This window comes from Miniopterus natalensis, chromosome 20, assembly GCF_054644295.1.
Source record: "Miniopterus natalensis isolate mMinNat1 chromosome 20, mMinNat1.hap1, whole genome shotgun sequence".
Lineage (NCBI taxonomy): Eukaryota > Metazoa > Chordata > Mammalia > Chiroptera > Miniopteridae > Miniopterus > Miniopterus natalensis.
In genome coordinates this window covers 8,919,659-8,941,652 of record NC_142100.1, presented here as the reverse complement: position 1 = coordinate 8,941,652, position 21,994 = coordinate 8,919,659, and the positions used below count along the sequence as shown (strand labels likewise).

The window sequence follows — 21,994 nt, the reverse complement described above, 5'->3', positions numbered from 1 at the left end:
AGCTCCTCAGCCGCAGAGCCGGTCCTTAAAGATTCCAGGCAGGACAGGGAAACAACGGAAGGGGAGTCACGGCCATGACTGGACTCATTCCTGTGCTAGAAATAATTTCAGCCTAATGGTAAAAACTAGAGAGCCTGGGAAAATTGGGACTCTCTTCTCTAACTTCACCTGGCTCATGACTGTGGATCTCGTGTGCATCCTTCCCGCACCTGGAATTTCTCTCATAGATTCCCGGATAGAAAGGGGGATCCTCCGCATGCCTCTTCCCCTTTCTCTCACTGCGGGGAGGCGATTTCATCTCTGCCTCAGCCGAGCTGTTCGGAGATGCAGCGCTCTGCTCATCGCTAACATCAGCAGGGCCTCACGCGGCAACGTTCTGACCACATCCCCCATCACTTAACTGATAGGCGCATGGAAATTAACCTTTGGCTTAATCTGAGAACAAATGTTGGAAGATTCATCTGCTAGTATAAAAAAAAGAAAGAAAGAAAAAAGATATACACGATATCTCAAAACATGTATACACCCTTTGAATAATTATTAATTCCAATGGGTCAAATCTGAAAAGAAAGAAGCATCAGTTGAGCTATCAAAAAATGTGTGTGTATACATTTTTGGAGGGACACCCTATATATATACATATATATAACAAATCCTCAAATAAGGGAAGTTTTTTAGATTAGTGAATTCACAGAAGGGTACACAGCATTATTTGGCTATTTATTGCATATGTGATGTATGAACAGCCATAAGAACAGGTGCTAGCCACCTACTAAGTTGGTTATCTAGGCATGGATGCCTCCTCCTGTCGTTGGCATGGCTATTTAATGAAGCCTTATCTGTGCCACCTAGAGGCCTGAATTCAGAAGCTGAAAGAGGACTGCGGCCCAGTGGAGCAATGTGTATGGTTTGAAAAGAACAGTGGACCCAGATGGGTGAAGTCAGCTCCTACCCTAGAAAGCCCATAGAATTCACATTTCAAAATCTAACCATTATCTCCAAGCTTGCTAATTTTGAGCCTTAGGCAACCCCGGTTACTTTTAAGTAACCAACAGTTGAGAAGGGGGCAATCTCACTGGTTTTATCTGTCCCCTGAGCCCCCATCTCCAACCCGAAGGTTCCCACGCCATCTCTCAGCACTGTGCTTCTTAAAAAAATTTTTTCTTTTAATGTAAAGATTTACTATGTCCTAAGAACTGCAGGTACTTGATTTAGGTATTTCACTTATATGATCTTATTTTCTCTTTATTCAGAGCCTACCAGGTTAGGTATATTCTATCCCCATTTTACAGATGAGGAAATGGAGTTGCACCAGGTGATGCACGAATGAACTTGGATTGGAACTCAGAGCCCTCTGACTCCAGAGAGTATGCTCTAGGTTGCAATAGACATGTCACCCTCAGAGAGTTCATTCTAATTGGTGACTGAAAGGTAGGGACTAAGTGTCCAGACTGCAGATCTGAATGTGAATCCTAACTCACATTCATTTGCTGTGTGACCTGAGCAAGTTATTTCCTTTCTCTGAATATCCATCTTCTTATGTGAGAAAGTAGGGATAATAATATTACACCCCTCATAGAATTATTGAGAGGCTTAAATTAGGTTACTCACATAGAGTAAGCAGTGTTTTGCATTTAATCAATGCAGGTTGGTCTGGAAAGCGGTCCCATACCAGGACAAGTGTCCCATTGGCCTTGGACCTCTGCTGGCTTCCTGGGCCAGCAGGGCATCATGGGAAGGAAAACTGATACAGTGTGTCAGCACTTTTACAGGCATATATGACCATCTGCTTAGCTCAGGACTAAACTGCCTCTTCAGGAGTTGCTTTTGTCTGAGCTATCTGGTAATGGGGCCAAACAGGGTGCCCATGTGCTGTGCCACTTCCCTGCTGGGAGTCAGGGCGGCCTGTGGCTCTCCCTGGACCTAGGACTCACTGGCTGAAGGGCCAGAGCATCCTGAATCTCTGGCCTTGTCCTTCCCAGGGCAAAGGACAAGGGCTCCTCGGAATCTAATTACTGAGCCAATGAGGGCTTCCTTTCCCAGGGACAAGTACTGGGGCAAGGAATAACCCCAGAGCTGGGTGCCACACAGGGTTAGAGAGCCCACACTTCTCTATCTCCTACTTGGAAGTCAGAGTTTATATAGCATGCACTAAAGCAGGAGTGGGGAACCTTTTCTCTGCTGCAGGTCATTGGGATATTTATAACATCATTCCCTGGCCATACAAAATTATCAACTTAAAAATTAGCTATGAAAAAAGCTCCTAGATTTCTTGAATTTCAAGTCCTGCCTGCGGTTGCCTTGGGAGGGCCAGACCAAATGATTTCACGGGCTGTATATGGCCCGAGGACTGGACGTTCCCCACCCCTGCTCTACAGCAACCTGGACTCAGCAAGTCTTTAAAAGAATAGCTTGTCTACCTCTGAATGAAAGGGTGAGTGTGGAATCCAAACGTCAGTCAGAGAAGTGAAACCATTAAAAACCAAAACAGTTTAGTCACTCTGAGAAGAGTTTGCGCATTTTTATGCTAATGTTCTTTTTATATTTTTCATAAAATATATTTTATATCTATATTTTTATATTTTTCAAATTTATAATTTTTCACTGAGGAATGGTTAAGTAGCTTATACTTAACCATTCCTCAATGAAAAATCTTGAACACCAACAATGCACTTATTTCTGTGAACAGTTTTAAGTTCACGTAAGAGTTTTACATGCAATCTTTAAAAGTTTTAAGAGTTTTAAGTAAAAGTAAACAGTTTCATAAGACACATATGAACAGCAACAGCTACACGTGTGTAATAAGCTACAAGCATGTGATTGAAATGTCTGCCAGCTCAGCAGCCCCTTGCCTGATGAGAGCAGCTCGTCGGTGCCAACCTCCACACTGTTACCCTCAGTGACTCCTGTGGGTCCCCAGCGGTGACGCAGGTGCTCAAGCAGGTCTGTCAGCTGCAGTCACCAGCACCATGCCCCATGGCTGCCTTTTCCTCCCCTACGCCTGTCCCCCCTTATTGTGCCTGCTGCCCCCAAAGCACCTTGGATATGGCACCCCATCCATCGAGAAGACGACAGTGTCATTTCCGAGGTTCCAACAACAGTGTGGTCTTGGGATGTTCCCAGAGCTTCCAGCCCTGGAAGGCCAGGGGGGTGCTATTTCCTTGCAAAGGCCATGAGCACAGCCTCCTCAATTCTCATTTTTACCAGGCTTCCAAAGCAAGCTGTTTGGGGCCTAGTCTCCCCAAATCTATTATTCCTATTTGGTGGCCTTCATCGCCCTCCCCCGCCCACAGTGGGTTTTCAAATTCGATCCAGCAGGCCAGACAGGGGCTCTTCCTTCGCCTTCTCTCTCTTCCCAGCCTCCCACAACCATCAATTCTTTTCTCTATACCTTTATGCAAAAAAGAAAAAAGGAAAGGCCCTTTGCCTGTCATGTTGGTGAACAGAAATGTGCGTGTGTGTGTGTGTATGAGTGCCTGTCTGTGGACCCAGGCAGCATTGTCACCAGGCTTTCAGCGCAAATGAGCCACAGCATCCTCAGGAGACTCTGTGGGGTAAGGGAGGTCCCCTTCACCTGAGAAAATGGGAAAGGACACCCGCAGCAGGAGGAGGGAAGGACTCACAAACCCTGAGACCCAGAGGTGTACGAGTGGGCCTGCTTAGGGAGCGGCGAGGACAGGAGCCTTGGGCAGGAGTGGCAGCCGGGAGTCAGGTGACATGCGGGCGGACAGCTGGGGCACAGCTGACTTCTAGAAAAGCCGATGAGAACAGCTTTGCTGTGGTCAGTGAGGAGCGAGCGAGCCCCTGGGGTATGTGAGCAGGGTTGTGGCAGGATGACAGTGGTAGTTACAGCTTCCAAGAGAGCGTGATCTGACCAGGGAACACGCAAGGACGGGAGAGGCAGGAGTGTGGAAACGTGTCATCACCTTGGAAACGCATGGGGACACGCGTGTGCTGGAGCCCTGGCCACAGCCGGGACACACAGGGGAAGCGGGACGGGTTCTGGAGTAACTCTGGGCCTTCTCCTGGGATGTGGCCACTTGACTGAAGTGTCCTTTGACTGTGAGCTATATTCTAAAGGAAACTCCTATTCCAAAATGCGTGTGTCCTGTACCTCACCTACACTTTGTCTCATAAATTACATCTTCTCACTGTGTACCGTGGCCACGGGCCGCCTCCGTAACCCCAGCTTTGTCTCATCTGCTCCCTGTTGCACCCTCTTGCTCTGCACCTTGGCTTTGCCCTCTGCTTGGCCCGTTGTCTTGACCATCCTGGCTTTTCTTATCTCCTGTCCTGCCCTCTGTGGGGACAATGAAGGCAGGGATCTTTCGCCTTTCACAGGGGCGTCGCCATGCCCAGTCCTGCCTCCCAGTCTCCTTGCCTCAGTTATTCCACCGTCATCTCCCCTAAGTTAGAGGAAGGGAGATGGACAGAATTCTTTAACTGGACACCCCAGAATTCGTGCATGATATACTGAGCATGCAAGCCCCCCTCCAGAGCAGATGACACGCGATTCCTTAAAGGAAGTCTCTTCAGTAGCAGAACTGGGGACTGCTCTTCACCTTGACCCCTCACAGGCTGTTCATGGGTCCTAGGTGGGAATGTGGCCTTCCTTGTGCAGAGCATCGGGAATTCATGGGCTCGGGCTCAGCCCCCTGGACAATTACAGTGTCGCACTTTCAACTCAGAACCATAACACCGTGTGCTTGGGTGACAATTCACAACTGGTTTGGGGTATGGAGTTGGCTCTGATCCCTAACTGGAATGGAGAATGGATATAATAACCAAAAATGGTTATTATATGGAGATAATACATGGATAATGGGTATAATAAACAAAAGACAAATGGCCCCCAGAAGCACAGCTTTTCTTTAAGCATGACACAAGGGCATCAGGGGGAAATGAGAAAGGAGCCTAACAGATGTCATGTCTGAGTCAAGGGACACCCTCTTGGGGAAAGTGTGAGCCTTTTCACACCATGCAGGCAGCTCAGCTTTGAAACTGCTATCCTGGGCCTTGTCTATAGGATCCAAAAGCTTGTGGTGCAGGAGCACGCTTCCTGGAGTGTGTTCCAGTAATTCTTCCTCAGAGGACCTTCTCTGAAGGGTGGCTGTCCTGCTGGGGTGGAGAATGGCCCTGGGAGACAGATAAGGTGATAGTTAGCTGGTGGAGCCGATTGTAACTTACAGGTATAGGGAGGCTTTAAGTAAAGGTGGCATGTTAGAGCTGCCATAACAAAATACCGCAGACTGGGTGGCTTCATTAACAGGAACTTATTTTCTCACAGTTGTGGAGGCTGGAAGTCCAAGGTCAGGTGCCAGCAGGGTCCTAGGTGGCTTTCTGGTAGCTACCCTCTTACTGCTGTCCATCTGGTGGTTCCTCTGTGCAAGCACATCCTGCTGTCCAAATACCCTCCTCTTATAGGGATGCCAGTCAGACTGGAGTAGGACCCGTCTAAAGGCCTCGCTTTAGTTAACCATCTCTTTGAAGAACCTACTTTCAAATAAAGCCACATTCTGAGGCACCGAGGTTGGGCTTCAGCAGATGCGTTTTAAGGGAACAATTCAGCCCATAGCAGGTAGCCTGTGAGAACCTTTTCTTGAACACTAATAACCATCATAATATTATGGGTGTCACTTAGCATATGCCAGGGACTGTTGCATTTTTCATGTATTAGTCCAGCTCGTCTTCACAACAGTAGGTTGTATAGTTATAGGTCATAATTAATTAAAGATTACCACTTTCTTTTCTGAAAAGTGGCCAACTTCTCTTGGTATGGTTTTGTGATATAGTGAGCACCACAGCCTAGCACATGACCTGGGGTTCCTGTGACTTGATGTGACTTGGAATTATAGGAGAATCTTATGCTGATGTTTTGGTTGGTAGAAGACCTTTGGAAGTGCAAGGTTCCTTTCTCAGCCCATGATCTCCACACACCTGTGTCAGGTGACAGGACAGTCCCAGTGGGAAAACAGCAACCTCTTTCAGAAGGTCTTCCCTGAAGGATTCTCTCATCCTAGTAGCTGAGGTTCCACCCTCATTCATGCACAGGCTGAATCATCACAATTAAGACAGGAAGCTGTCAAGTCCAAGAGTCAGGTGGGAAACCCTGATGAGCACTCTTCCCCGGGGAGGCGGCGGCCTTCCATTGAAATCGTGGGTGTGTAAGACACACTCACACACCCTGGACAGCCCTCACACACGTTGCTGAGCAGTACTTACCAGCTAGACACCCATCCCTAAATCTTCTCATTAATTCCACTTATGGACTCTGCAAAAGCTTATTTCTGTTTACAGATAAAGAAACCAAAATTAGCTGGGGCCACAGCCCTGAGCCCCACCCTTCCCCTGTGTGGCCTTGAGCTAAATACTGAACCTCTCTGGGTGGGTCTCACTGGCCTCACCTATAAAATGAATGCTTACTCTCACTCTCCCCACTCACCTAGCTTAAGTGCCCCGCACAGCTGCTCAGAGGCATTTCACTCCTGCCTTGGAGAGCCCGGTGTGCCAGCACCGCCAGACACTTACGGGTGCTCGCGGCGCAGCAGCTCTCCTTGGCCTCCTGCCCCCACCCTCTTTTCTAGGGGCCCCAGCTACATATGCAACAAATGAACATACTCCTATGGATCCCCCATCCCCACTTAAAAGCCTGAACTCCCCCGTCACCCAGGGTAACCTGCAAAGAAACCATCACTTTTGCATAAGGGTTTACTTGCCCCAAGTGTGAGTCAACCAGCATCCGGAGAAGTGGCCCGGGGCAGCTGGGGCCACCCTGCCAGCTCAGAGGAAGAGTAGGTGAAGAGTGACACTGGGCCAGGAGTGACACTGGGCTTTCTCTCTCCTTTTTTTGGCCCTCCAGGAGGCTCTCTCGGTGGTGAGTGACGACCAGTCCCTCTTCGACTCCACGTACGGAGCAGCCCATCTCCCCAAGGCCGACATGACCGCCTCAGGGAGTCCTGACTATGGCCAACCCCACAAAATCAACCCCCTCCCACCACAGCAGGAGTGGATTAATCAGCCGGTGAGGGTCAATGTCAAGCGGGAGTATGACCACATGAATGGATCCAGGTAAGCCCGGCAGGCCTGTGTGGCTCCAGGGCCAAGTGTGGGGTTAGGAGGCTGCAGGCCTGCTTGCTTCCCGGTGTCTGAGTAGGCAGGTCTGACCTGAGTGGCTTCTGGAACTAGGGTTTCTGCAGCAGATGAGGCTCTGGTGCAGAGCCAGATGCCCGAGACAGTCTCTAGAGAGCTGAGATGACAGAGAGAGAAAGAGAGAGACCAAAGTGAGGGCTGTGGGTGGAGTGGGGCCAGCAAGCCCACCTGGCTCTCTGGGTCAGGCCTATGACCTCCTCTGCGGACCCTGTAGAACACCTACTTTGTGACTTTGTGTCAGGCCCAGGTACAGCCCCTCTTAGAGATAACTTAGCATTAAGGTGCTCCTCCCTGTCCTATTGAAGATGCTTGACCTCTCTGGATGGGTCTCACCAGAGCAAAGATGACCAAATCATTCTTGTAGTAAGAGTCCAACCTGACGACACAGGTGAACACTTCCAAGGGCTCGCTGTGTGAGGGAGGATGCTCCACACTTAGAAAGTGTGTTTGAAGTTGACGGTGCCAGGGCAGGAGATTGTGCTTGTAGAAGTGGAGGGAGAGTCCAAGGAGAGAAAAACCGCAGGGCCAAGGAAGAGCAGGCCTGGTGGAAAGGCTGCCCAGGCTCCAGTCTGGCTCTGCCCTCAGGCAAGCGATCTGTGTCTGAGCACCAGCTCCCTTCTTTCTAAAACAGCTCAGGAGGTCTCCCTCTTCATAGGCTTGTTCCAAGGGTTGCCTCTGATGCTGGAGGGAAGGACCCAGGACAGTGCCCGGGACTCAGACGTGCTGGGCAGTGATAGTGATCACCATGAGCAAAGGCTTGGGAGAGAAAACATTGGTCTCATTCACGAAATATCCGGTGATCCACCAGGCCTGTAGCACAGGGAGAGATACGTGAAAATAAGAGTGAGCCTCAAATGGCAGGCTGAGAAATAGAACTTATTCCACTTGCAAAGGCTGACTTTTAGCATAGACATGACAGTTATATGTCCAGAGCTGTGATTTCATACTGGAGAGCTGACAATCATTGTATACAGAGGGTGGGAAGGGGAGAGTCAGAAAGATAAGTTAAGTTATTACAGCCCTGGCCCATGTGGCTCAGTGGTTAGAGTGTCAGCCCATGAACCAAAGGGTTGCGGGTTCAATTCCCTGTCAAAGGCACATACCTGGGTTGCAGGTTCGATCCCCAGCCTCAGCCAATCAATGTGCTTCTTTTCATATTGATGTTTCTCTCTCTCTCCCCTTCCTTCCCTCCCTTCCACTCTCTCTAAAAAAAAAAAAAATCAGTTGAAAAAAAGATATCCTCAGGCGAGAATTAACACACAAAAAAAGAAGTTATTGCAATATCCCAGAAAGGAATGATAATGTTCTGAATGAGGATAATGCTGGTGATTTTGGGAATAAAGGAGGTAGAGACATGAGGGGTGCGTCAAAGGGGTAATTACCAGGGCTCAGGCCAGCAGATAGGGAAGGAAGCGTGGATGGGGGGAATGTGTGAGAGGAAAGAGTCAAAGATGACAAAGCCTAGATGTTCCCAAGGAAGATGGTGCTGTTAGCACCACAGGAGGTGGGAGCGGAAATGCTTTGGGGAGAGATGTCAGTGTTGCCTGTGAGAGTCTTCGTGAGCAATCAGTAGAACATCCAGATAAAAATGTCTGCTAGGCTTCGGAAACTAGAGCTCAGATAATATTCTGGGGCTGGAATTTAGGTTTAGGCATCATCTCGAAGGCGTTTTAGCGGTGAAGCAGATGAGGTCACCGAGGAAATGAGACTAGAAAGAGAAGAGAGAAGGGAGTGTGTGCGCGGCTGGGGGGGCGCCCTCCTCCTGACAGCCCCTGGTCCAGACCTGCCTGTGGGAAACCCAGACCCACCACGTCTCAGTCCCACTAACCAAAACCAGTCGCTGGGATCCCAGCCACCGTCTCCAGTCTAAGATTTCAGGGAGGCTCAGAGGTTCTGGGCCAGAAGCCCCTTAAATGAGTCTCTCCACAGAGGTAACAAAGACAATGTATTCCTCACGGTGTAGGTAGGGTGTAGTTTGTCAAACATTTTCCCATATTAGCTTATCAGTTGCTCCCCAGGCTCCTATGAGGTAGATATTATAATTACATTTTCACATATAAAGGCAATTGGGCCTTGAGGGGTAAATGACTGGTCTAAGGATTTAGAGGAGGCAAAGCAGGCACCAGGGCCCAGGCTCCCTGGTTCCCGGTCTGCGGGCCACCTCCCTGTCCCCCCTCTGCCTGGGTGCCCTCATCTTCTCATTTCTGCCAACACCCCCGCTCCCCAACACACACACACACAGCAAGGAGGGCCATCCAGCAAAGCCTCCCGCACTGGCCTGACCGCCGCAGCTCCCGATGCTTGTTGAAAATCCAGATCCCGGCCTGGGAGAGTCTGTGGTCTGTTGGAACCCGAATCCAGCCGCAGCTCACCTCCACCGCTCACCCCAGGCCGAGCCAGCAGCCCCTCTCCTAGGCTACCCCGTGGCATCTCGCCCTCCCCGCTTCCTCTTGCCTCTCCGAGGCCTTCTTCAGACAGCGGCCAGCGTCATCCTTTCAAAACACTTAACTGTCTTGCTCAAAATCCTTTACTGGCTTAGGACAAAAGCCAAAGTCCCTCCAGTAGCCCCACCACCCCTCTGACACCCTCTTTTTCACTCTCCTCCTGCTTCCCTCCTTCCCTCCACACCAGCCACACGAGACCTCAAGCACAGTCCTGCCTCAGAGCTTCTCCCTTTGGTTCCTTCTTTCTGGAACCTCCTTATTTCATCTTGTCATGTGGCTTTCTCCCTCACTTGTTTCAGGTCTCTGCCTGAATGTCACCTCCTCAGGGGTCTTCCCTGACCCCCTGACCTAGAACAGCACTGTCACTCCAGCCTGCCTTGATTTGTCTTAGCTCTGCCCGGCTCTTATCATGTCCCCCATTAATCGTGGGCAGGGCTTCCTTACTTTTACTGAGCACAGGATAGGTGCTCGATAAATAGTTGTTAAGTGAGCAAGTGAGTGAATGTGTGGCTAACCCGGTTCAGAGATGAAGACGCTTACTTGAGGTCATGTAGGGCATTAGTGTGTGAGCCCGCAGGACAGGGACCAGAGTCTGTTCGGTCTCTGCCTCAGATGGAGACGGTTTGTGCTCAACCGTCCAAGGAAGGCCTGAGCTCTCTAAGTTGCTAATCCTGGGCGAAGAGGTCCCCACGGAAATCAGCTTCAGAAGCGCTTGCCAGCTCACTCCTGCTCCAGTCGCAGCAGCAGCCAGCTGGAGGGGAGCAGTGTGGGAGCAGAGCGCAGATACCTGGCTCTGGCTGCACAGAGTGGCCCCTGCCTTTGATTTGCCCGCCTTGACCCAGACCATCAGGAGGTGACAGAGTAGGCTCAGAAAGACTGATGTACTCTCAGCCCCCCCCCCCCCGGAGAAACAAAGACGATGCAGCGGACTCTCAGAGCCAAGCAGGTTAGGCACAGTCATCGCCGGCACCTCATAAATATTCTCTGAGTGCTTCCATGTAAGCGGGACTGGTGGGCAGCAGGAAGTGAGGATTTTCAGAAAAACGTCTTTGCTTAGGATGCAACCAAGTCAGATGCTATTATTTGATCATGCAAAAAGCAATAACATGGTAAAAATCGATGCCAGGCTCTTGAAGTCTCTCAGCCTCTGCACTGTAGCTTCTTCTATCCTGAGTATTACTGATAATAGCACTTTTAATGCAAAAGATCTTCCCTCACTTTATTTTTTAAAATACGTTTTTGTTGATTTCAGAGAGAGGAAGGGAGAGGGTGAGAGAGAAATGCCAGTGATGAGACAGAGTCATCAATTGGCTGCCTCCTGCACACCCCTACTGGGGATTGAGCACGAAACCCAAGCCTGTGCCCTGATCGGGAATCAAACCGAGATCTCCAGGTTTACTAATCGACACTCAACTGCTGAGCCACACCCGCTGGGCCATCCTTCCTCACTTTAGATGAGAAAACCAGAGCAGAGAGGATACCATTTGGGATCTCTCAGCTTGTGGACTAGATTTTTGCTGTCCATGCAGCGGCCACGAGGCACGTGTTGCTTTTGAGCACTGAAATGTGGCTAATTCAACAGTGACATGTGCTCCACATTTCTAACACATACTAGATTTAGAAGACTTACATGGGAAAACTAGTAAAATAGTTCATTATTTTTTATATTGATTATGTTGAAATAACCCTTTGGCTATATTGAGTTAATATATTTTAATATATTATTAAAATTCATTTCACCTGTTTTTTAACATTTTAAACATGTGGCTACTAGGAAATTTAAAGCTATATATGAGGCTCACACTCTACTTCTCATGGACTGCACAGAGCTGGGATATTTTGGACTGTCCTGTGAGCCAGCATGACTTCTCTTCATGTTTGTTGATAGTGTGGGTTCCTGAGTTACTTCTTCAGGCTTACTGGGCCCCCGTAGGTGTTTCCGACTCTGGAGGAGGTATTCTGTGGGCCTAAAGCAACAGTGCCCTTCCTCCTTTTAACCACGTAGCAAGACATTTGAACAAATGTCCAGTGGGGAGACTGAGGAGCCCGAGAAAGCCTAGCTTGGCCACGCTGTGGGAGGTCCACTCTCTTTCTCCATCTCTTCCTGTTGTGGTTGTGTCTGTTAGGGTGAGTTGCTCTTCAAACAGCATGGCCATAGGTTCTGGGTTGGATGTAGACTTCAGCAACTTGATCCAAGCTGCGGTCTGCAAATAACTCAGCTGCATCCTGTCTCAACCATGGGCTGGGAGAAAACATTAGGGGAGGAAAGTGTCAGTTTATGGAGAGGAAATGCAAGGGCTTGCTCGCCTTGTGTGCCTGGCCTGTGGGACCTGCATTCAGTGTGACTCCGCCCACCAGGATCTGGAAGACCTTATTAGATACCTAGACACATCACACTTCATACACGGGAAGATCAGCCTCACACACCCTGCAACTCCTGCTCTCTGACTGCAAAGCACCTTCCTAAAGGGCTTCCTATGGTCGGAACCTTGCAATATGAGGCATGTTACACATTACTGGTTGGGCAGCCGTCCACAGGATTCCAGAGAAGCTATGAGCATCTACTACATATGGAGATTAAACTAGCAATAGGGGCCCTAGCTAGTTTGGCTCAGTGGTTAGAGCGCTCACCCATGGACTGAAGAGTCCCAGGTTCGATTCCGGCCAAGGGCACGTACTTCAGTCGCAGGCTCTATTCCTGGCCCCAGTCTAGGTAGGCTTGCTTGGGAAGCAACCAGTTGATGTCTCTCTCCCCCCCCTCTCTCTATTTCTCTCTCTCTCTCTCTCTCTCTCTCTCTCAGGAGCAATGGAAAAAATATCCTCAGGTGAAGATTAAAAAAAAAAAAAATTAAACGAGCTATTGGGTCAGGGTGATGGCTTTATTTTGGGTGATTTCCTTTCTTCTCTTGAAATTTGCTTTTGACTTATTTCGTCTTCCTTTCAAAACCAAAAAATCACGTGCAGGCATCTGTGCATGGATCCTCCAGAAATCCTAAGGCCAACACAGATTTGCTTAATTTTGTACAATGTACACACATTACATGGAAGACTCACACGACAGGTCCCAATGCAGCCGTGTGGCCTGGGCTGCCTTGAGACCACATGATCGGTGTGAGTGTTGGGCTTCCACTGATGGTGAGCCCGGGCTGTAGCTTTGTGGATCGGGGTGACACACCCTGAGTGAAGTCACCCTGAGTGCAATGGGAAGGTAGAGAACATGTTTGTTTAGTCTGAAGTGGTGCTCTTTGGGAGCAGCCTTTGAAATCTCCTTTTATTCAAATACCAGAGATTTCTCATCTTGTTTTAAATGGCTTAACAGTTTGCAGTTTTGGAAATCAGCAGTAGTCTTTGTAAAGCAATGTTCACTGAACGCACAAAAATAGACCAGAGGAGTAGAGAGCTTACATCCAATAGTGAAAATAAAGGACCAGGCAGCAAAGTCCTCACGCCCTTTGCTGTGGCCTCCCTGCTGTGGCTTTCTGGGCCACGGCTGAGATGTACATGGTCTGAGGCCACCCCTTGGAGCCACTGACTCCTCCCTGCTCTATTGTGCCAGCCCCAGACTCTCTCGTCACCTGTCCCCATACTATCAGCTGCCTGTGGGCCCCACCCCCATGCTAGCTGTAAGTGCAGGTTTCAGTACAAATTAGCCGATAGTGCAGACAAGCAGAATGGCCAGACACCTTCCCCTCTGTCTGTGTTCCCCCCCTCCCCTCTTGTTTTCGTCTGGCCCCTTCCCAGGCGCCGGCTGCCTCCTTAAAGAGCAGCCTTTATGCTCTGCTTCACCTGGACCCCCCACTCCCACCCTTAGCAGTAGCTGTGGAGCCCAGGGGCCACACGGGAGAAGGACACTGTCTGGAGGAAGCAGAGTGGCTGAGAACTTGGGAATGGAGGGGCATGTGGTAGGCCAGTGGCGACGGCACCCCTGTGCAGATCCTGGCTGAGGGGTCTAGGACTGAGGACGGGGCCCAGCTGGGGAGCAGGCGGGTACCCAGGGGCTGAAGGAAGGAAAGAGGAGGAATCGGACAGATGAGAGTTTCCATGGCATAGGAGGTGAGGGTCCAGCCTCTGTGCAGCTCCCAGCAGTCGCCCAGCAGGAGAACCTGGTCTTCACCACGGTTCTGATGTTGTCCTCAGGGCCTGGCGCTCTTGCTTCCTCGGGACCTACCTCCCCAGCAGGTGCCTATCTCACCGTGGTGCCCACAGCCCCTCTTCTTACCAGGCAACATACCCGGTAGCTTTTACCAAAGGTTTCCTTTTTTTCAAACATTTTTCTCTACTCCTGGCACAAGGGACTGGCCCTGCCACAGGTGCCTAAAGGGTTATCATTTTAAGGGTCTCTGAGCTTCTGTCTTCTCACCTCAGCATGGCAAGGGGTCAGTTTGGGCCTTGAAATCCCCAGAAGCCTGGCTGATGTGGAAAAGAGCTTTTTGAAACTCATCTCCCCAGCGTTTCTAAAGGGGAGAGCAGCCCACAGAGGAGCTCCTTTTCTGCCACCCCGCCCTTGGACACACTGCTGTCTGGGCTGAAAGGTCTCCCTCCCCTGCCCATGGCCTGGCACTCTGGCAACCCCACCCTCTGCCACAGAGATCCTAGCCAATGAAAACGTTGCTTTCTTGGTTGAAGGCCAACTTAATCCTCCCACTTCTGCTGCACTTGAGTTGTTTCATAATGGACAAGTATGCCGAAAAAGGCTGCCAGACCCTGGTGGCTTTGTGCGTGGTGCATGTGTATGCATGTGCATGTATGTGTGTGTACATGTTGGGGTATGCATATGTGCATAAATGTATATGTGTGCATTGAGGGGGGTGTATGAGTGTGCATGCATGTGTGCATTGAGGTATGCATATGTGTGCATGTGTATATGTGTATTAGTGTGCACACGGGTGTGCATGCGTGCATGTTGGGGCATGCACGTGTATGTGTGTGCATGGGGGTGTGCATGTGTGCATGTGCGTGCATGGGTGTGCATGTGTGTGTTGGGGTGTGTGTGTGTATGTGTGCACACCCCCCCTTGCCGTTGGCCATGAGGAGCCCAGTGAGCTTGGCCGTAGCCCAGGTCAGACCCAGGAACACGTCTTTCAGGGACGGCTTCATCTCAGGCCAAGTCCTTAAACTGCAGAAGGCAAAGGCCAACCCCTGGTGAAAAGTCCTGATGAGCTACTGCCTCCTCGCACTGCCATGGGGACATTAAACCTTCAACAGTCTGGGGCTCTGACGGCTGGCTCTTGGTTCTCTGCCTGGAAAAACAGTAGGCGAATACTAAAACCTTAAATTCTAACATGTGTAAGTTATACATCTTATTTTCATTTTCAGCCCATGTTCCCCTCTGTAAGACATCAGGAAAAAATTACCGTCTGACTTCTAATATCTCAGTGGAGCATTTATCTCCCAGCTATGATAAGTGATCTTCAATATTTTTTTCCTTTCAGATTAAGAAACAAATTCATTTAATTTTCGTTATTGAATGTGCTCAGCCTCCCCCGCCCTGCCCGAGTCCCCCCTGCAGGGCTGTTCTCCCTCTTCTGCATTAGTGGCTGCTCTCTCTGTGTGTGGAGCTACTGCCTCCAAGTTGCAAGATGCGAGAAACCTTATCTGGCACGACCCTGCCGCTTGAGACCTCATGATGGTCAGTCCCTGACCACAGCAGAGCGAGGTAGGCGGTGGCCAGGCCCTCAGAAGGGTCGGAGAGGTTATGCGGCCCAGAGTTGGGCGGCTGTAATCTGAACCTTATCTGAACCCCTTGGTCTAAAGGCTGGTTTGGAGCTCTTCAGAGAACTGACTGGTCTCCCAGGTAGCCAAGACCGGAGCTCCCTGCTCTGTAGAACAGCAGTGGCAGCTTCTCCTTGGCCTTCCAGTCACCTCCTTTGGTCCTGCTCCTGCCGAGTGGCTGAGTGGAAGCTAGGGCATGGCAGGATGGCACTTCCCTGGGCATGCTGAGAGGGTCTTTGAGGCTGTGCGTATGCTCTGGGCACCAGGTGGCCACAAGTGGGTATTAGCTCAGATCTCCAGGTGGCTGCTCATTGCTGAGCTGAGCCTCTCAGCACCCTCTTGCAAAATTCCAGGTGCTAACTGGGCTACGTACTCCAAAACCAGGTTGGATGATTGGCTCTGTCCCTTGGGCATCTCTCTGTACTTCCTCTGTGAGCTTGGTGGCCAGGGCTGGGAAATGCCACAAAGCCACAGCCTCTCTTTCAGGCTGAAGTTCTTGGATTCTATACCTCCTCCACGCAGCTGCCAGCTCTTCCGCATGTGTGTTTTGATAGGGAAGTTCAACGTTAAAGATGAGTCCTGTTTTCACCTCTACTAGCTGTGTGACCCTGGCCCAGTCACCTCACCTCTCAATTTCCTTAACCATAACAAGGAGCTAGTAACCTGGGCCAGGCCTGTCTTGGAGGGTTATTGGGAAGCTCAAATAGGACAGTGTATGAAAAATGTGTTGAAATGATATACACGCAATAGAAATAATCCGCTCAGGAAGCATCCATCGCTCATCTCCTGTACAAGGTTCTGTACAGAGCTGGCTACAATCTACATCGAGGTTACAGAAAAGTAATGTCACCATCTCAGGAGACTCCCTCATCCAGCAAGGGGACAGGGCACCTGCCAAGCAACAGTCACATGCATGACGGTCCTAGGACCAGAAACACTCTGGGGAGCCAGGTGTAGTTTGCTTGGCAACAAGGCGAAAGCGTCAGCCGCAGGCAGGTGGGAGCTGCGGTCCTGTACTGGGAAGCCCAGGCTCTAGTCTGAGGGCCACAGGCGCTGCCAAGAGTTAAGTACCGTAATTATAGGACCAGGCTGCGATTTGAAGGAAACTCTGGCGGCAGCATGGAGGTAGAAATAAGGCAGCATCCTCACCAGCATCCTCACCAGCATCCTGCACCGGGTGGAGCTGGGGAGGGGCTCCCTGTTGTCTGAGCGGTCAGCCGGGGTGAGCTTCCGGGCTGTGGGGACCCCAGTGGCAGTGATGACTCCCTGGCTTTGTCTCCTCTCCATCTAGGGAGTCTCCGGTGGACTGCAGCGTTAGCAAATGCAGCAAGCTGGTTGGCGGAGGCGAGTCCAATGCCATGAACTACAACAGCTACGTGGACGAGAAGAGCGGCCCCCCTCCTCCCAACATGACCACCAACGAGAGGAGGGTCATCGTCCCCGCAGGTACCGTGGGGGCCGGGCTGCCGGCTGGCATCCATGTCCTCACTCTCTGGGCGAGTGGGTGAAGGGCAGGCCATCGAAACATTCACAGGGTACCCTGGTCTCTGTGGAAGCGCTGAGTTCTCTCCTTTGTCCCCAGCTGCCTTCCAAGACAGTGTCCCAAATGTCACCAGCACCCTAAGGGCAGATCCCAGAGGTCTGCCCTCAAACAGGTCCCATCACAGACTCCGTGTCAGTGCCTGGTCCCATAGGGTGAGGCCGGCGCAGAGGGCAGGGGCCCTGGAACCCCCAGGAGGGCCCACCCTCCCCGTTAGGGGAAGGGTGGCTACCGAAGGCTGCCGTGCCCATCGGGCATGTGCTCCTGGCATCCACAGGGTCCCACCTTTCCAAGATTACAGCCAGCACTTTCAGTTTCAAAATAGAAAGAACTATATTTAACAGATGGAGTGCCTTAACATGTGTGCGGCACGTTATGTCATTCTGTAAAAATAGCCCATTTTTCCTAGGTATTAGTGCTGTTGGGTACAGAAAATAAAATCATTGTTCCAGCCTTCAGCGTATTGGCTGGACACTTGGGCCTCGGCAAGACCAGCAAGCTCAGCAGCCTGGTCCAAAAGGGAGTTTGAAAACTGAAACGTGGGGAGTCAGTGCCAGGTAGAAGGAGCTAGAACGTCCAAACCTTAAGCAGAGTGAATTATAGGGCAGAGATTAAAAGTCATTTTACCAAAATAACTCTACCCAAAAGTCAAAGCCCCTTCCATTTGGAAAAGTACAAATGCAGTTGTGTGAGAGGGCAAGGATTAGACAGCTCTAAGGGAATCCAAAGGCATTTGCTTCTTGGTCTCGAAGGTGTGGCTTTGTATGGGCCTCTCCTCCCCAGCCCTTTGTGTTTATTTTCCATGGGAAGCTGTGTCTCACCATCTCCTGGGACTACTGCTACGCCCATGTGTTCTGGGCCAAGTTCAAGGTGGTAGAGGTGGGAGGAGTGGGGACCAGGGAGGCAGGAGAGGGTGGGCTAAGGGGAATGTTTCTGTGCCCTAAGGGGCCTGAAAGGTGTTCACGAAGCATTTTCAGTTTCCCTCTTCCACAAGCATGTGAGCTCACAAGAGGAGAAAGAATAGCTCCCATTGATGGAGCACTTTTAGGGTGCCAGGCCATGTGTGAACTACTTTATCCACATTAGGTGACCTGTATCACTTAATGCTTGGTGTCCCCCAGGACCCCAGCTAGGAATGTCCAGCTCAGGTGCATTTGTCAGGTCCAAGAGAACCGTGTCTTCTCCTTTCACATAAGAAGAGGGCGGACAATGAAGCTGCACTGCAGTGGGCATGGTGGAGCCTCTCCATACTCCCCGCAGCCAAGCCAAGCCTCACCAGGCCCTTGGTCGTCTGGCATTGAGCTCCCCGGCCTCGCCAGACAGTGGCCACTATGGGAAGGAGAGCTTGAGGACTGAAGGGTTAGGGGATCAGAGATTGCCTTAACCAAATGTCTATGTCTCTGTAGACATTTTTGGGAGGGCACAGGAAAAAAGATGGCCAGACTGCTTGGTTGACCCTTCAAGTCTAAACTGGTGTTAAATTATTTTCCAAAAAAAAATCAATCAATCAAAATGTCAGTCTTCAGTGGGCCAAGGTAACTGTAGCAGTAATAATGAAAATAGTGTAAATTCCTATCAGGGGATTTTTAAAGCACTTTGTATAATGAATTCACTAGCTATGGATTTACTTCTGGCTCAGTCTTTAAGCATTACCCTCAGACATCGTGGCTTCCTGCAGGTCAGCCTCCTGGACATGAGGGAAGTTTCATTGGGCAAGTCCACAGATCAAAGCAATAAAACATTGGTGGAGGAACCGGTTGAATTTACTGTGGGATTTTGAGACAAGTATAAATAAGGACCGTAGTTATTTACCAGGTCCAAGTTCAGATAGGAAGAGACTGGGATTAATCATCCAGGAAATACATTTGGAAGAGGTTAGCATGGTCCACAGTGGAAGATTTATAATTCATTATGCTGTAACAGGAGAGAAATAATATTGTGATAGAGCTCCAAGCAAGGGAGGAAATAATAAAATAAGTTAAATATATGGTGTAACATCGAATCTGAAGCCTTGGATATTAAAAGTGAGCAATTAAGAGAAGCAAAGATCAGATGAAATAATATTCTGCATAATTCACTCCCCCCAGCCTGCTCCATTTTTCTTTAGAATTCTGAAATGGTGCAAAATTATTTCCAGTGACCTGTAGTCCATGCCTAATTGTTTCTGCCATGTACAATGAAGCTATAAGAAGAGCTCTGTTTTTGGCTTAATAGCAGAGAAAATCACAGGTGAGCTCAGGTAGGATTGTGAGAAGAGAGAAGAGGCTTTGGGTCGGGAGACCTACCCACCTCAACTAAATGAAATCCTGGGAAGACTTGGGTTAGAACCTGGCCCAGACTGGGACTTAGGTTTAGCTAGGCCTTAACCTTTCAAGACTCCACTTTCCATCTATAAAATGAAGATAAAAGCCATTTTGTAGGATGTTCTTGATAAGTGAAAAATAGGACATGTGGAGCAGCTGGCGCACAGTAGGCTCCCACATCTGGAGCTACCAGGCACTGGGTTGTGATATGATAGTCAGCAGCTGCCTGTGACCTGTAACTCCAGGTTTTCCCCTCCTCACCCTCTTTTTCCCCAACCCCTCCACCCTCAGGACAAATACAGCAACCACTCCATGCAGGGCCTGCTGCTGGGCACTTTGCGAAGTAGATGCAGCCACTTCCACCCCAATCCTCATGTGTAATAACCGGGGAGAAACGAGAACCCATGCCAGGGGAGGGTGACCAGCAGAAGCTCTGAGTTCCATTTCTGCCCAGAGCTTTCATAGACTATTAACAGGAGAGGGTGACAGGGTAGAAAGGCAGCCCAAGTATTCCCACCAAATCAACCTGTTAGTCAGCGAGGCCCAGGAGAAGCTGTGGCTGACAGCTGACAGGCAACGCCCAGTCTCCTCTCCTCCTCCAGGAAGCTTTCCTTGACTCTCCATCTACATTTACATGATTTTCCTCCACTTCTGATTGCTCCAACCACCGCCACCAAATCTGCCACTTAATTATGTGCTTTCTTACCTGAGTGCTTAGTGTGGACAGGTCTTTCATGAGGCCAAGACCATGGCATTTTCTTCTATGGTGAGCATATTTAAAGGCTTTATTGGATTCACTATTAATTGGTTGCCAAGAAAAAAGATGGCTTTGAGACTGTGCTAAGTGATGGGATATAAGGGCCTCTACATACGGTGGAACCTGCCAGACTCCCTACCAGTGCTCAGAGCGTACACATCACACACACACACACAGACACACACATACCCCTGGCTGAGAAGGACTTGTGAGAGTCCCAAGCAGAGGCAGCCTCAGTCCTTACATTACTTATGTTCACTCAAGGGCTAAAAGTTTTCTCTCTGACACCATTTCTCATCTTTAGGGACTTAAATATCCTAAAATGTTTTGGGGATGATCTGGTAGAAATTTCAGCCACAGCTGTTTCCAAAAGCAGAAAATGCAGGCTGGATCCAGGCTAAAAACCAACACCGCTGGGTCTTCCATGCGCTCAGATGGACTTGTGGGAAAAATGCACAGATGTGTTCTCTCTGTAGCCATCTGAGCGCTCGTGTTCTTCCATGAAATCAGTGTTCTCCAGATGCAGATGGTTTCCCTTTCCAGAGACTCTGGGCCCTGATCTCTGGAACTGTGTTTATTTTCATTTGGATGCCACCATTTCTCAGGCAAAGGTTTCAATCGACTTCCCAAAGCTTTAAAGAGTGTTCTGTCAGGATGTGTAGCGAGGCATCTGAGAACCTCCCCAGCGTGCTAAGTGGTTCAGGCAGCTCCAGATGCTCTGGACCAGATGGGAGCTCTGGGAGGACCATCTGGGAGGGAACCCATCTTCCCGGTGGGGGGGGCGGGGGGGAGGGGGGGAAGGAGGGGAGGGAAGGGAGAGAAGGGAGAGGAAAGGAGGGAGGGAGGAAGACAGACAGAGAGAGGCTGCCCAGGCTTGGGGGAGTGGGGGAGCCCCCTGCAGCCCTTGCTGACAAACCTTGTCCTCTGCAGACCCCATGCTGTGGACGCAGGACCACGTGCGGCAGTGGCTGGAGTGGGCGATAAAGGAGTACGGCTTGATGGAGATCGACACAGCCTTTCTGCAGAACATGGACGGCAAGGAACTGTGCAAAATGAACAAGGAGGACTTCCTCCGAGCCACCTCCTCCTACAACACAGAAGTGCTCTTGTCACACCTCAGTTACCTCAGGGAAAGTAAGTGCCCCGTCTCCTGCGTCGGGAGACCCCTCGGAGGGTGCGGGCCAGGTCCCCGGGGCTGGGAGAAAGCTCTGTCAGGCCCGTTCCCAGTGAAGACTGGCTCCCCGTGGAGCCAACGCAGGGAGGAAGCTGGGTGCCCTGCCCTCGGTGTGTGCTGGGCAGAAGCTGCAGGAGCTGCGGGTTTGGGCCCCTGAAGTTACCAAGGTCACTGGAAGCCCCGCAGACCCTGCGAGAGGGCTGAGCCTGCCCTGCAGTGTCAGGGGAAGTAAAATGAAGAGTGGAGGACATGTAGGGAGCTGAGGCCCAGAGGGTCTGCCGGAGGCCGGCCACACGCTTCCTGCGAGACCCCCTCCCAGAAACCGCTGTGATCGTGGAAACATGGATGCCCTGGCTGGTATTTTCCTGAGCGATGATTTCTCGTTCCTGCTGTAAATCTAGATTCATGGATTTAGGATTAGGGATTGAATGTTTACACATTAAGTTCCTCTTATCCTTGGGGTGACTCTGGCACCTCCTAACCCCACCTTTACGGCTGCCCACCCCCACCCCCTTCTCAGTTAAACAGGGGAAGCAGCAGGTGCCACAGGTGGGTTGAGATCTGTTGGGAGCTTCAGGAAAAAAACCTGTGGAAAGGGAGACTTTACGAAAGAAAGTACACAATTCTCCAAAGGAGTTCTCCACGAAAGGGCTTCTCTAGCACCAACAATCTGCTATGAATGTCATTTGATGTGAAACATACGCACAGAGGGGAACCTAACCTATTTAGGCCGCTAACAACCTCGGCCTTGATTCTTCATCAGAAGTCCGGGCCAGGTGGCCTGCCAGTGACCCCGAGTATGAAAAGATTAGTCTGTGGCCAGAAAAGTCCGTACAAAGATCAGGATGTTGAAGCTACAGGCAAACAGATGGGGACTCATCGTAGGGGGAGCTGTGTCGCAGTCAGCCCCGTCCA

The 21,994-nt window shown here is 50.4% G+C and overlaps 1 protein-coding gene across 5 annotated transcripts in view; it reads left to right on the top strand.

The window, feature by feature from the left end:
- The window catches only part of FLI1 (Fli-1 proto-oncogene, ETS transcription factor), a 113,426-nt gene that overhangs the window by 54,588 nt on the left and 36,844 nt on the right, over positions 1 to 21,994 (top strand). For 3 of the 5 annotated variants that reach the window (XM_016204461.2, XM_016204463.2, XM_016204460.2), the window contains exons 2-4: positions 6,860 to 7,068; positions 16,597 to 16,751; positions 20,836 to 21,039. In XM_016204461.2, the coding sequence (XP_016059947.1) occupies positions 6,938 to 7,068; positions 16,597 to 16,751; positions 20,836 to 21,039 (490 nt within the window). In that variant the 5' untranslated portion in view covers positions 6,860 to 6,937. The remainder of the gene's footprint in view (positions 1 to 6,859; positions 7,069 to 16,596; positions 16,752 to 20,835; positions 21,040 to 21,994) is intronic. The other 2 variants (XM_016204462.2, XM_087828518.1) reach the window with 2 other exon arrangements.